This window comes from Oryzias melastigma, linkage group LG23 (genome assembly GCF_002922805.2).
Source record: "Oryzias melastigma strain HK-1 linkage group LG23, ASM292280v2, whole genome shotgun sequence".
In the NCBI taxonomy this organism is placed as follows: domain Eukaryota; kingdom Metazoa; phylum Chordata; class Actinopteri; order Beloniformes; family Adrianichthyidae; genus Oryzias; species Oryzias melastigma.
The window spans coordinates 10,112,038-10,126,954 of NC_050534.1; the positions used below are offsets into that span (position 1 = coordinate 10,112,038).

General features: G+C 38.8%; 1 protein-coding gene and 1 long non-coding RNA gene across 17 annotated transcripts in view; one reads left to right on the forward strand and one right to left on the reverse strand.

Moving 5' to 3' along the window:
- The window catches only part of nrcama (neuronal cell adhesion molecule a), a 62,862-nt gene that overhangs the window by 41,116 nt on the left and 6,829 nt on the right, over window positions 1-14,917 (forward strand). For 3 of the 16 annotated variants that reach the window (XM_024283435.2, XM_024283403.2, XM_024283421.2), the window contains 25 exons: window positions 829-951; window positions 1,030-1,200; window positions 2,964-3,075; window positions 3,163-3,347; window positions 3,477-3,608; window positions 4,413-4,556; window positions 4,701-4,812; window positions 5,436-5,602; window positions 5,685-5,832; window positions 5,946-6,070; window positions 6,395-6,424; window positions 6,887-6,988; window positions 7,215-7,412; window positions 7,485-7,555; window positions 7,701-7,926; window positions 8,006-8,121; window positions 9,206-9,410; window positions 9,725-9,847; window positions 9,925-10,101; window positions 10,253-10,285; window positions 12,245-12,325; window positions 12,822-12,947; window positions 13,059-13,211; window positions 14,022-14,153; window positions 14,231-14,309. In XM_024283435.2, coding sequence (XP_024139203.1) covers window positions 829-951; window positions 1,030-1,200; window positions 2,964-3,075; window positions 3,163-3,347; window positions 3,477-3,608; window positions 4,413-4,556; window positions 4,701-4,812; window positions 5,436-5,602; window positions 5,685-5,832; window positions 5,946-6,070; window positions 6,395-6,424; window positions 6,887-6,988; window positions 7,215-7,412; window positions 7,485-7,555; window positions 7,701-7,926; window positions 8,006-8,121; window positions 9,206-9,410; window positions 9,725-9,847; window positions 9,925-10,101; window positions 10,253-10,285; window positions 12,245-12,325; window positions 12,822-12,947; window positions 13,059-13,211; window positions 14,022-14,153; window positions 14,231-14,309 — 3,271 coding nt within the window. The remainder of the gene's footprint in view (window positions 1-828; window positions 952-1,029; window positions 1,201-2,963; window positions 3,076-3,162; window positions 3,348-3,476; window positions 3,609-4,412; window positions 4,557-4,700; window positions 4,813-5,435; window positions 5,603-5,684; window positions 5,833-5,945; window positions 6,071-6,394; window positions 6,425-6,886; window positions 6,989-7,214; window positions 7,413-7,484; window positions 7,556-7,700; window positions 7,927-8,005; window positions 8,122-9,205; window positions 9,411-9,724; window positions 9,848-9,924; window positions 10,102-10,252; window positions 10,286-12,244; window positions 12,326-12,821; window positions 12,948-13,058; window positions 13,212-14,021; window positions 14,154-14,230; window positions 14,310-14,917) is intronic. The other 13 variants (XM_036210164.1, XM_024283507.2, XM_024283517.2 and 10 more) reach the window with 8 other exon arrangements.
- LOC112153385 overlaps window positions 1-14,917 on the reverse strand; it is a 40,036-nt gene that overhangs the window by 4,399 nt on the left and 20,720 nt on the right. The window contains exon 2 of the long non-coding RNA XR_002920490.2: window positions 811-937. This is a non-coding gene — a long non-coding RNA (uncharacterized LOC112153385). The remainder of the gene's footprint in view (window positions 1-810; window positions 938-14,917) is intronic.

Consider the following 14,917-nt stretch of genomic DNA (forward strand, 5'->3'; position numbering starts at 1 on the left):
ATATGCTAACGTGGCTAACGTGTAGCGGTGTTGGATTTTGTTTTTTTTCACGTTGCAAAGTTGAGAGTTAGTGTGGTCACAGGAACATTTTATTTTTTGCCGTATCAGCCTGTTGTTTTATGTGTTGCAATGAAGATTGAGAGTTAGCATGTTTACAATAGTCACAGTAATGTTTAGTTTAGCAGTATCAGTCTGTTTTTTGTGTTGCAATGAACGTTGTGTGTTAACGTAAATACGTAAACGCTGCTGCCGCATAGCAGAGTTTTTTAACGGGTTACTATTAAGGTTAGGAGTGCCGTAGTTTAGTACACAGAAAGGTTTGTTTTAACAGGATCCGGTTGGAAGTACTCTTTTTTTTTTTTTTTTTTTAAATTTAACAGCTGAGCAAAAGAAAGGTTGGAGGTATTCTAAATATGCTAATGCAGCTAGCACTTCTAGTGTGGCTAACGTGTAGCATGTTGTAAGCAATTACTGTAAACGCAGATATTAAAAGTCTGATGGACTTATCTCTGATATTGTCTCGGTTAATGCGCCTTATATAGTAGTTTGGGGCTTCAAATATATATTAATATACACTTCATATTATAATAGATAAAAATGAAAATGTATTGACAGTGCGCATTATAATCCGTTATATACAGTTTTTAAAAAAATTTAAGCTTAAATCTTTTTCTACTTGTCCTTCATCTTTAGAAAAAAGGCATGTGAAAAACACACACAAAAAAACTATTTTTATGGCAGTTGGTCTTTAGCTACATTTTGTGTCAATAAAAACAAAAAGTGTGGAGTTTTTGCAAAGCTCTCAATTACCTGTTTCGTGACTCACAGGGTCCCCCTTGTGGCCGAAGGAGAGAAACGAAGGCACCGTCGTGCAGAAGGGGGTGTCCCTGGTGCTGAAGTGCCGTCCTCCTGCGGGACTCCCGCCTCCTGTCATCTTCTGGATGGATAACAGTGAGTCAAAAAATATATAGGTACAAAAGAAGTACTATTTTATTGGTTCTAAAGGAAAAAAATGCATTTTTCTTGCAGACTTTCAGAAGCTGCAGCTGGATGAACGGGTGTCCCAGGCCTTGAATGGAGACTTGTACTTTTCTAACGTTCTCCCACAAGATGCGCGGGAGGATTACATTTGCTACGCTCGCTTCCCCCACACACAGACAATCCAGCAGAAACAGCCCATTTCAGTAGTAGTATTAGACAGTGAGTAACAATTAACAAAAACATATTTATTCATGTAAATAGTCATTACGCATCTTTATTTTTTTGTATTCCAAAAAAAAAAACCCAACAGATTAACATCAGTGATAGTAAAAAATCATAGTTTTTGCATGTTTATTTCCTTCTGTTATGTTCTAGTGGACACACTGAATGAGACTCTGGCTGCTTTGTACAATCTCACTGATTTTTCTAGTGGTGAGTGCCCATATTTACCCCCATACACCCAGTTGATGTGACCTTTGCCCCAAATTTTACCTCCCTGGCATAAAACCACCATCTTAATCCTAATCCCTGATCCCGTGATTAAACCAACATTCACTCCATCGACGCTTTTCCCCTCTTCATCACTTTGGTCATTCAAAGTGTAGTAGTGAATCCTAGAATATGAAGCTATAAATTATAGGTGGGCAAGAATGGTTTTCTAAATGAAGTAGTGAGGAAACTAATGCCTTAGTTACAATCTTGTTTGGATTACGCAGGACAAAATGATAGAATCGTAGACCCGTCAGTGAAGTCATAGACCCAAAATGCACACCACTGCGTATACAGGAGCCAGTATGTGCCCCTTACTAATGACCAGAGTGTGACAGCATCAACCACACGTCATAAGTGCAAACAACTTACATTATCCTTACAAATACTTGACGATAACCTTACCACACACGTAACAAAGGGACATTCCATTTTCACCACGTCCATTGAGGTGATCAAACAAGCCATTGGGGAACTAGAAGACACATCTGTGCCCTCTTTAGCCCTTGTGCCATCTCATGGGTCTAGATGACCCAAGCCTTACATTGACATGTTATAGATTCCATAACAGATGTGCATGAAGGGGGACAGGATTTTATGTCTCCTACAGACACCAGGGAAGATAAAAAAATCATTGAAAAAAAAGTTCTGTGTACATTCTTGTGGACTCCCAATGTCAACATCCTTAGGATAGAACAAGAGTTACAATGCGGGCAAACTTGTCTATGATGTTTTTTTTGGGTCTGGACAATACAAAAACCTAAGGCACCTATACGGGTGCATGTGACAAAAGGGCTGCCACAAACGATTATTTTAATAGTCGAGATATAACCGATTATTTTATCCAATCAGTCGACTGAAGCTAATAGCTAAAAACACCGAAGTACCACTGAAGAACACCCAAAACGTCAAAAAGTGACGCAGAGGGGGCCTGAACCAAACGTCCATTCATGACAATTTGGAAGTGAAAATATGTATAAGTATAAAACATCAGGGTTTCCATAGCAACATAGGGAATTTCTCTTAGATGCTACAATATTATGGGTTCGTATTGACATGAATCTGGGGATACGATACGTATTGCAATACATGTCTCACAATACATATCGCAGTATATCCCAAGAGTGTACCAGAACAAATTTTCACTTCTTTTTTTTTAAAGTATTCTTTTTAAGTCATATTAAGTAGTACATGTCTCATAACTATAAGGCTAGCTGAACATATGAGACGGAAAACTTAACACAAGCTTGTTGTCGTGAGATCTTGTTGTTCTGGAGCTGCTCAAAGGCGCTGTGCTGCCAACTAGTGGTCAGGGGTTTAGGTGAAAAAGAAAAGTAAGATACTGAAAGATGCTCACCAGTAATTAATTAAATACAAGTTTTTTTTATAGTTTTTAAACGAGCCCAAACAAAAATCAAAAACGAGCTCCAAACATATTTGGTGTGAAAGTTGTCTGATTTTTTTCCACTTTTTTTGTTCTCCGTTGTGTTCAGACAATCCCCAAGGAGAACGGCGGCCTCGTATCCTGTTACCTTCAGACCCCATCAGCACCAAGATGGTTCTGAAGGGAGTAGTTCTGCAGTTGGAGTGCATCGCTGAGGGGTTGTAAGTTGTAGTTCCTCATAGCTAGACGATCACACTAGTTAGCCCCTCAATCTTTCATATCACTAAATGTGACGTCTTCTGGGATAGGCCCACGCCGGACGTCTCCTGGCAGAAGGTGGGGGGAGAGCTTCCAAATAACAGGATGGCGTTCCACAACTTTGGTAAAATCCTGCAAATTTCGGACGTGAATGAATCGGACGCTGGGGATTACCACTGCACGGCCAAGAACAAGCTGGGCTCGGTTCACCACGTCATCAAAGTCGATGTCAAAGGTACGTTTGGGAGCCACGAACTATAGATCATTTGTCATCCTATGATCTAACATTTAGAAAACAAATATGGCTTTATCTGTCAAGTTTTCTCCTTTTTTAAAAATATTTTCTTTGTTTTTGTTATCACAGCTGCTCCATTCTGGATCAGCGCCCCCAAGAATCTGATCCTTGCCCCCAACGAGACCGGGATTCTAACGTGTCGTGTTAACGGGACCCCAAAACCCAAAGTCAGCTGGTTTGTCAATGGAGTTCCCGTAGAAAGTGAGTGTGTTACAGATGAAGGACCTCTCTGTTTGCAGTCGGCGATTGATCAACAGGATTCATGACAAAGAATGTATAAGATCCATGTAAAGAAAAACAAAGTTTAAGGTTCACATGACCCTCAAACAGTGTGTGTGTGCTGCATCCTGATTGGCTGTAGACATTGTCAATCAATCTCCTTGACGCTGTGTCTACTGTACAGAATGAGTTCATTTAGCCACATTTAGGCTTCAATTGCTAGCGGTGTTTTCTCTGTATTCTATGACACTAGACGCATTTTCTAAGACATTTTGAACTTTGAACATTTTTTACCAGAGAAGATAGTGTAAAAAAGTTAAGTTTGAGAAAAGTGTTGAGTGAAGAGCTAAGCAACCTTAACCATTTAACATTGGAGCTTTAGTTCCAGCATTGACATTCTTCGACTCCCATGACTCATTAAATTTACACAATTCCAGCTGAGAAAAGTAGCTTTGCAATTATTATGCAGCACTTTACGTTAGTAATATGCAACATATCGGTGCAAAGTCTGATTCAAGTTGATTGGGTTTACATTTATCGGGTTATTTTTAGAACGTAAACCACTCTTTCTATATATTAAATTTAATAAATAAAAAAAAATAAATTTTGCAAACTGAAATGTAAATTTTGTTGTATTTTTTGCGAAATTACTTTAGACCAAATAAGAAACTGACTTTCTTGCACCACCTAGTGTTGGTAAAATGGCAGGTTTCTAATCATTTTAGTTTTCAAAGTTGCTTCAAACAGGAAGTCATGGTGTTGTTCTATCCTGCTTGTGTGTGGCAGACGCCGCTGCGGACAGAAGCCGCAAAGTGGACGACGACACCGTGATCATCAACAACGTACAGATCGGGTCCAGCGCCGTCTACCAATGCAACGCCTCTAACGAGTTTGGCTACGTCATGGCTAACGCCTTCGTTAGCGTTCTCGGTTAGTTGCATCTTTTCTTGGACTCATTTTGTAGGTCAATGTAAAGGTTGATGTTGAATCTATGTATTTTATTTTATTATTATCATTATTATTTTTAATCAAAACGGATTTAAGGATTTCATGATTTTTTGTTGTTGTTGACAGCTGAGCCACCAAAGATGCTAACTCCACCCGACCAAGTGTACCAGGTCATCACTAACAGCCCGGCTTTTCTCGACTGTGCTTCCTTTGGCTCACCAACACCAACTATTACATGGTAGGAAGCATCATGAGATTTTCAAAATAAGATAACCAATGCTTGATGAAGATAGAGATTTTCAAAATAATATAAGCAAAGCTCAGTGAAAAGATTCTCAAAATAACATACCCGAAGCTCAATGAAGATATTTTCAAAATAAAATAACCAAAGCTCATTGAAGAGATTTTCAAAATAAGATGACAAAAGATCAGTGAAGACATTTTCAAAATAAAATAACCGGGGCTCATTGAACAGATTTTCTAAATAAGATGGCCAAAGCTCAATGAAGAAATTTTCAAAATAAGATAACCAAAGCTCAATGAACAGATTTTCTAAGATAACTGAACCTCATTGAAGAGATTTTCAAAATAAATTAACCGAAGCTCAATAAAGAGATTTTCAAAGTAAGATAACCGGAAATCATTGAAAAGATTTTCAAAGTAAGATAACCAGAGATCATCAAATAGATTTTTAAAATAAGATAACAATGCTCAATTGAGAGATTTAAGATAGCCAAAACATAATGGAGAGATTTTCAAAATAAGACAACCGAAGATCAGTGGAGAAATTTTCAAAATAAGATTACTGAAGCTCAAGAAATAAGAGTATATTCAAATAATTAAAAAAAAATGTGTGTCCAGGTTCAAGGATGGCCGGATCAGCATTGAAAATGGTGATCAGTACGTGATCCATAAGAATGGTACCCTGGAAATCACTGTGGCCCAGGTACTAAATACCGGGAAGTACACCTGCGTTGCCACGAACAACCTTGGGATGAAAGAGAATTCTGTCAACTTGGAAGTTAAAGGTAAAGAACCAGCAAACACATTAGCAGAGGCATTAGGGACACAACTAATTGCATCAGCTTTATTACCCCTTTTGTTGTCCAGAGCCCACGCGTATCCTAGAGCAGCCGGAGTACAAGGTGGTGCAGAGAGGAATGAGCGCGACGTTTGATTGTACAGTCAAACATGACAAATCCCTCACTCCCATAATGACTTGGCTGAAGGACAGAGGAGAGCTGCCGGATGATGAGAGGTACGATCATGAGACAGCGTCTCAAAAAGAACGTTTATGAAAAAAAGCATTATACTGACTGGCCACTTCATTAGGCACACCTGTTCATCTACTTTTTTTAATTCTCGTTTCAGGTTTGAGGTGGACTCTGATAGTCTGACCATCAGAAATGTGGTGGAGGGGGATGCGGGAACTTACACTTGCATCATGAAGACGAGTCTGGATCAGGACTCTGCCAGCGCCGTTCTCACTGTAGTCGGTGTGTTCACACTGAACCAAAAAAATATGTTAAAATCCTCGTGGATTTACTCACTTCTATTTAATATTTATAATATTTATCAACCGATTGAAACAAATCAGTCACTTCTTCCCTTTTCTTCTTCCTCTGCCTCCCTTTGTCTTTCTATTTTACACAAAAACCTCTTCTGTTTTCTACCTTAAGCTTTAGTTTTCATCAGACCACCTCTTAGATCCTCCTAGAACCTTTTGTCTTCAGGATTAATCTGATCTTTCTGCTTTTTTTCTGCTCTGCCACTAACACCGTATCCTCTTCTTGAACTTTACTTTTCCTTTTCGCTGTCAGAGGCAACTCCGACTCCTGGAATTGTCTACGGTAAACCAACTACAGCAGCTTTCATTTCTGTCATTCAAACTCTGGATTCTGACCTAAAGTATATTAATTATGATTTATTTTACATGTATCCACTCTAAAAAAGTATAAATTTGACTGATTGTGTTTAAAGTCCCACTCCGATCATCTTTTGGTCTATTTTCTAATTGTTCCTTCTGGTTTTTTAATTAGAATTGTGTCCTTTTTAGCTAATTTTGTTCTTAAATCAGTCGTTTTCTTCCCTTAAATATTTATTATGTTAAAAATAGTAGTTTACAAAATGCATTTCTTTCATCTCCTCCTAATTCACAACAATGTGAATAAACCTGCTGTTTTGTGATGTCTCCATCATCATAAAAATGTCACAAAAACATGTTAAAAACCCAATTTTCTTCGGAGTGGGTCTTTAAAATAACAGTAATTTTCTCCAAACACACTAGCAAAACCCTCGTCCTCATTCTACAGGTAAACCAGACCCTCCCACTGACTTAGAACTGACTGACCAGACGGAGAGAAGCGTTCAGCTCACCTGGACCCCCGGAGACGAGAACAACAGTCCCATACAGAGTATGAAACATCACTAATAGGCATTTACTTTTGCCAAATTTGTTTTTTTGAAATAAATGTATTCAGATTGCCTCATGTTTACAAAATGATGTACTTCATAAGACATTTAAGTTACAAAATAAAAAAACTAAGAAAATAGAATGGTTTGGAGAAGTTTTATAATTATTTAATAAGTTGACTCAATTGTCTGTTTTTTTGCCTGACGATGTTTTTGCGTCTTATTCAGGCTTTTTGGTTCAGTATGAGGACTCGCTGCACCATAAAGGAGTTTGGGTAAACTTAACAGAAGTCGATGGCACCAGAACAACCACCCATCTGGAGCTCTCTCCATACGTGTACTACTCCTTCAGGGTGTTGGCCCGGAATGAGGTCGGCTACAGCGAGCCCAGTTACCCATCAAGCCAATACAGAACCAACCCTGCCGGTAATGAAAGTGAATTTATAAAAACTACAGATATGATTAAAATGCTAAGAGATGACTTCTTGTTTTCTTCAGCTCCAGATGAAAACCCGTCAAATGTCCGAGGAGTTGGATCGCAGCCTGATAACATGGTTATTTCCTGGATGGTAAGATAGCTGTTATGATCTGTCACTTAAAAACTCAACTACGGTAGAAGCGATCTAGTCTGGCATGGAGATAAATCATATAGAACAAAAAAATTAGTAATATTTGATTTTCTAAGGCACTAATTTTACCAAAATGGCTGTTCAGCCACTGACAGGTTACCAGGCCAACGGACCGGGTCTCAAGTATAAGGTCCACTGGAAACGAAGAGACGGGGAGGAAAATTGGTCATCACAGAACGTGGTCGACAAGTCTGAGTTTGTTCTTACTGGAACTCCAACCTACGTTCCCTATGAAATCAAAGTTCAGGCTCTGAACGATTACGGCAACGGCCCTGATCCTGAAATAGTGATTGGATACTCTGGGGAAGACGGTGAGTGAATTTTGGAATACATGTGTTCTCCTGTTTTTTTATTTTTATTTTCTAACATTCTGCTTTTTGTGGTTTGTAGTTCCTCTGTCCGCTCCTGAAAAAGTGCAGGTCAAGGTTAAGGACAGCACGCTAGCTGAGGTACACTGGGAGCCCGTGAACGCCTCCTCGGTTAGAGGGCAACTTCAAGGATACAAGGTGTGGTTAAAAAAAAAGAGTCACGGCCTATGGTTTTACAAGGGTTTAGGAAAAATTTATTCTGTGAAATATCCCAATATTTCATTTGCCAATACTTGTATGGATTTGAAATAATGTTTAATTAACTATTTATAAGAAAATGTGTATTTCATTGTCTTACTTTAGTTTTCCATTAAAACCCCCGACCACTAGTTGGCAGCACACCACACTGAACATCTTTCATCAACCGTCTTGTGATAGATGTTCACTCATTAGCTTGGCGAGTGTTGAGCTAAATGACACGTCTACAATTCAGTCCTAACCAGGGATGGGTACTAAGACTCTGTGCCAAGTTGGTACCAGTACAGCCGCAATACGTAACTACTGGTATCGTTAAAAAAATGCAGATTTTGGTGCTTTGTTTGAGACATGTTAGTCAGAGGAAGTCTTCTCAAAGTCATACTCTTTCAAAAAAGTTATTTCTTGTCTCTAGTACAGTCTTAAGATACTATATCGGGATAAATATCGTATTGTGTATCGTGATACATATCGTATTGCCAAACTCTGGCAAATATACAGCCCTAAGGCTATGTTCACATGGGATCGAAAACACTCGTTCAAGTGAACGCTGTTTACGAAAAGTCGATGTAAACAGATGTAGATGCACGTTTTGGGCTTTTGTGTTCAAAACTCTGGCGATTAGACGTTGATACGCAAATTTTTACGTTCATTTTTGGGGTCTATGAACCAAAAGTTAAACCAGTTGAACTTTGACCACTCAGTGCTATGGATTTGGTAGCATCCTTTACAAAACGCGGAAGTGCCAAACGTTAAAAGATTGATCATGAAGGTGAAATCAATAATTGCGATTTCATATGACACCAAGTCTTTCATATACATGCACTAGTCTGGGGTACCAACCGTCCAGTGTGAACACCATATGCTAAAAGCGCGTTCAAGAACCCACGCTCCATGCATTTATGATGGTTGAAAATATTTAATATTTTAGTTTCTTCTTCCATAATATTAAAGGGTCAGAGTAAATAAAAGTTGCCCAATATCTGTCTCAGTTGTATTGTATTCATTGGAGATCCTGTTCTTCAAGGTGTCCTACCAAAGACAACGCGGTTTGCTTGGGGGAGAGCAAGGACAGCAGCAGGAGAAGGTTATAATTTTCAGCGGAGACCAAAGTCACGGACAGATACCCGACCTTCAACCTTTCAGTATTTACACGCTCTCCATCAACGTTCTCAACAACAAAGGAGAAGGACCTCCTAGCTCCAACCAAACCTTTGAGACCCCCGAGGGAGGTGAGTCTGAGACACAGAGATGCTTATCAAAATATAATAAAATATATAGAAAAGATTTCAGTATTTAGTTAAATGTTGCTGAATGCAACCACAACACAAGGAGCACAATCTAGTGTTTTGGTGTGCTGGTTCCAAGTCTGTGTAAATGCTGAGGATCGGGTCAGAAGGATCTCAAATGATTCAATCCAAACCTTTCAGATTCAATGACATCCTCATTTAAAAGAAAAACTAAAACACCATTACGTTTTGTAGAACCTTTTTGGACCTTTACCAATTGTGCATGAATCTCCCATCATCCCTTTTTCTTTGATTAGTTCCAGGACCTCCTTCCTTCCTGAATGTGCTGAGTCCTCGGTTGGACTCCTTCTCACTTGAATGGGGCCCACCAGCCAACAACAATGGCCGCCTCACGGGATACACACTCAGATACCAGCCAGGTGATGAATAAAGGCAGACGGGCTACAAAAGTACGTTTATATATCATTTTTTTAATAATCTCTCTCTGCTTCTACAGTCAACCGCACAGCTGAACCCGGAACCGTCCAGGAATTAAACTTCTTTGCCAACGAGACGACCACCACCCTGGACAACCTGAACAGCAGTATGCTCTACAAGTTTTACTTAAGCGCCAAGACGATAAAAGGCTCTGGTCCCACCATTACAGAGGAGGCTTCCACTGCCGTGGATACAGGTGAGGTCTATGTGCAACAACTGTATCGTGAACCGAAAGAGGTCAGAAACCTGAAAATACCATTTTACCACATATTGGGTTTTCCCTCAAGGCTTGTAATCGTGACCCGTCTTATACTTCCTTAATTTCTTTCTTTCTCTTCTTTCTGAAGCTCGTATTCAGCCCAAAGTAGAGACGGGCAAAGGTAACCCATGCATGTTAACTATATTAACACACTGTGAATAATGCAAACTAGATTACTGTATTTTCCGCACTTAAGGGCGCACTGGATCATAAGGTGCACTGTGAATGAATGGTCTAGTTTTGAACTTGTGTCATCTATAAGAGACAAAAAATCAGAGATTACTGTGTTCACAGTAATTCTAGAAATTGTTTGTAACATGCTACATGCTAGCCACCTAGAAGCGTTAGCCGTGTTAGAGTATATACAACACCTGGAACTACCAACCTTTGTTGCAACAACAGTAATGCTAGAACAAGTGTTACTGTAACTATGCTAACTCCTAACCTTGTTAGCTACACTATTAAAAAACAGACCGATATGTTACTCGTTAGCTGCGTTAGGATGGTCACAATAACACCTAAGTTATAGATGTATAAAAATAGAAGGACACCGGTTATGCAAGCGCCAATGTGACAAAGCTAACTTCCAATCTTGTTAGTAATACAAAAAAAAACATAGCCAAAAACCCCTAAACGTTAGCCGCGTTAGCATATTTAAAGTAACACCTAATTTTGGTTGCTACTCCTAAAATAACAGAGGGATACAGCTAAAACAAGCATTACTGTGACGATGCTATCTCCCAACCTTGTTACTAACCCGGCTACACGTTAGCTGCGTTAGCATATTAGCAATAGCACTCAACTTTGTGTGATAAATGTAAATATACAGACTGACACCGCTGCACATTATCCACATTAGCATACTTACAATGACACCCAACCTTGCTTGCAACTCGTAAAACTAAACAGACATGCAGACAGAGCAGCATGTACCTCTCAAAATCACTTCATTAATCACAAAATTAATCCATATAAATGGGGTTTTGGATTATTAGGAACACTGTCATTTTTTGAAAAAAATTAAGTTTTTAAGTGTGCCTTAGAGTGCGAAAGATATGGTAGTAATATTTAGTTACAATAATATTTCTTTTTAATGCATGTCAAAATGTTTGCAAACCTCATGTGCATTGTAGGTTTGCTAACAACTGCGCTTGGTCTAATCCGACTTCATCCCGATGGAAAATCTATGATCTTTAGAGTGCTTGTTATCTTTAGTTTTTTTGTTTTTGGTTCTCCTCAGGTTCAAATGAACGTCCTTCATTTGAAAGCACTTCTAAACGCTGCTATTTTAGCTCTCTAACTCTTGTAAATTATAGACATAGAGAGACATAGTTTGGTACCCCTTTGTTAATATAAAAAAAAAAACAATGGTCACAAAAATAACTGAAAACTTTAAAAAGTAATACATTTTTTTCACAGTATGTATTTTTACATCAACTGATAAAAATGTGTCTTTTCTTTTGAATTGTTGTTGAACAGAATTATTAGCAATACGGTAAATGGTGTGGACACTTACATGACGCTTCTCTACCTACTTTGAAGGTCCTAAGAAATAACTACACGATACATTTAGCACGCTCATGACAATTATGCGTTTCCTCTTTCATGACGTCCCTTAAGCCTCAAAGGCAAGACCCCCTAAGATCCTCCTAAGGTTCTAAGAAAATTTATACAGGTGCATGTGACCAAGAGTATAGTGAACGCCACGCAGAGAGTTTAGATTGGAAGGAAAACGACGAACAAGATGTTTCTGTGACTACAGCTCATATTCAGAAGTTTAAGATCCCCAAGATTGCAGCCAAACACCCTGCTGGGGAAGGAAAACTGATGTCAAAAGAGCCCAGAACCTCAAACAACATTTAAGGTAAATCAAAAAATGGTGGTGTCAGATTGGTCTCTGAGCTAATGAGATCCAGAGGATGACCAAGGATATTCTGGCCATTGTATTTCTATCATTAACTTAGGGGTACCAATAGGTTTGTACTTTAACAAAAAAATGCATGCAGGAATGTTGTTTGCTGGTTAGTTAATCGTCATGCACAGTTTGCATTTTGTCTCACTCTTTTCCGTATCCTTTCAGGCCCCACAGAGTCCCCTCACCCAACCCTACCCATCACTCAGTCTCTGCAACCCTCGATTCACAAGGGTACAGGCGCTCCCCGTATGTCCCTTATCACTCTTTCTTCCCAAACTGTAAAAGCTCGACACACAAAATGCATCGTTGCAAAACATAAAATTGCAACGCTCTGTATTTCTGCACCAGCATGACTATGCAAGAGACGGAAACGATAACAAACAATAAACTTAGGTTAAAAAAATATCAGTTTTTGTTGTACCAAGAAAAGCAGTTTTTCTCTTTTCTTTTTTTACTGGAATGTAGTAGTAACTACCCATATCATGATATCACCACCACCGTGTTTCAAAGTTGAACCAAAGTATTTCAGTAGGAGTTATTGCTGAATAAACTTTTTTTTTCTTTTCACTTTTCTTCAGACTAATGGGATGATGATGTAACAATTTGTCAGAACACATAACCAATAAAATCCATTCACCAATTTACTAGCTGACATGTAGACTTTGAACTATAATTCTAATTGTTGCAGCCTTTATTTTTAAATAAAAAAACAAACGCCCTTTGTTGTCTCTTGTGTGCACAGCAGCGCCTACCGTTGGCCCCGCGTTTGGTACAGTTAACGCATCTCTAGCAGAGGAAGGTGTAATGATCAGTTGGGAGTACTTTGGACACCATAAGAATGTAGCTGTGCAGTACACTTTAGAGAACAGTAAGGCCTCTCTTTGTACTTGAAAATGCATGCCTTGACTAAATTACCTTTGAAAGTGCTGTTCCCACCACCTCTTTTTAAACTCCTTTCCATCCATTGCAAACACTGTAGGTAAAGAGGACTGGACAAAGGAGTGGGTTAATGGTACGCACTCGCATATGATAAAGGGTTTAAAGCCGGGGATGTCCTATAAAGTGCGCGTGGTAGCTACAGATGAGGCTGAACGGACGCACAGCTCAAAGGAAGTACCGGTTACGGTGCCAGGTGAGGCGGCATGCCTCCCAGTGGATGTTTTTTTTTTTTTTTGGCAGTTTTGTTTCCATCGTTAGCTATCAACTACCTCATTCAACCATAACTGTGCAGTTGTGTACTTGTGTGCATGTCTAATGTCATCCAGAGTCTCAGGTCATTCCATTTCCACAAAAACTAGCTAAGCTAATGTGGCTAAAAGTCCTAGCAATGCGATCAGCATTATTAACTGTCTCAGAAAAACACATTACTAAAGATGCTAACTACGCTAGCAATGCTAGTTATGGTATTTTGACTGCTGTGGGCCAAAACTAACATTTTACAACAAATATTTATGAATCCACTAATGATAAAACCTTGGATATATTTTTTTAAACATTACAAATAAAAATATATTTTTTCACATGAAAATTTTAGCTGATTAGCCGATCTAGTGAACATCAATATACACAGATTTTTTGTTGAGACAAAATGGCAAATGGACTATATAGTTCACCAAGTAGTGAGTAGTGAAGGAATTCAGACACAACCAACAACTCTTAATCAAATTAAATGGTGACCAAGGGAGCTCTTGTAGTTTCAAGCATGCCATTTTTAATCACCATTCGGTCCTTTTTTTTTTTTTTGACTTGTGTTCATTTCTTTTTTTTTTCTTGCATTGTCCATTTTAAGGATTGTTTTCATATTAACTCATTTTAGAATCCCATCTTTTGTTCGCAGCTCAGCTTGCAGAGAGCCGCTCCTCCATTTTATCCGCTCATATTTATGTTTGGACATCAGGGTAGCTAATTCTGCCTTATGTTTCCCTCTGGTTTCTCGTTCTAGCCGTGCCAAACCGGCAGGTGGACATCGCCACCCAGAGCTGGTTTATTGGACTGATGTGTGCCATCGCTCTCCTCATTTTGGTTCTTCTCATAGTGTGCTTCATCAAGAGGAACAAAGGTGGAAAATACCCAGGTAATTCTTTAGACTTATGTACTCATCTTCCCAGAATGGATGGGTAAAGATCTTAAGTAAATCAATGTAATCAACAGTGAAAGAGAAAGAAGATGCTCACCAAGACCCAGAGATCCAGCCTATGAAGGAGGATGATGGGACGTTTGGAGAGTACAGGTGTGAAACAACTTTCCTAACTTATAATTGTGTGATTTGTTGCCATAGGTAGGTCAGATGTGATAGTAATTTGAGATTTACTCTTGTTTCACTTGGTTATTTGTATGTAGAATGTATTACCAGGCTGCTGAGACACTCTTCCCTACAGACTCCATTTCAAAATACTCAATGGAGGCAAGGCACAGTCTAAACTCTCTTATGTTTAATGTAAAGCTTTGTTTTCATGCAAAAATAGAAGTTCTAACAACTATTATATCATCTTTTCTTAGTAAAGCCTACAGCAGCACATTCTAAAAGTAGTCGAAAAAAAGCACGGTATTTACCACATTAAGAAATACAAACAAAATAACTGATTTTTTTTAGAAAATGTTGGTTTTCAGTCAAATACTATAGTTTCCGCACGGTAAGGTACACTTACAATTTTTTTCATGAAATGACAGTCTGACTTGGTCCAGAGCGTTATACAAATTAATTCCGGCTAATGTTCAGTTGGGTGCTATTGTGACTAAGCTAACGTGGCTAACATGAAGCAATGTTGCACTGTTTTTTGTTTTTTTTTTAACGTGTTGCTAATAAGGTTTGTAGTTAGCATAGACGCAGTAACGTTT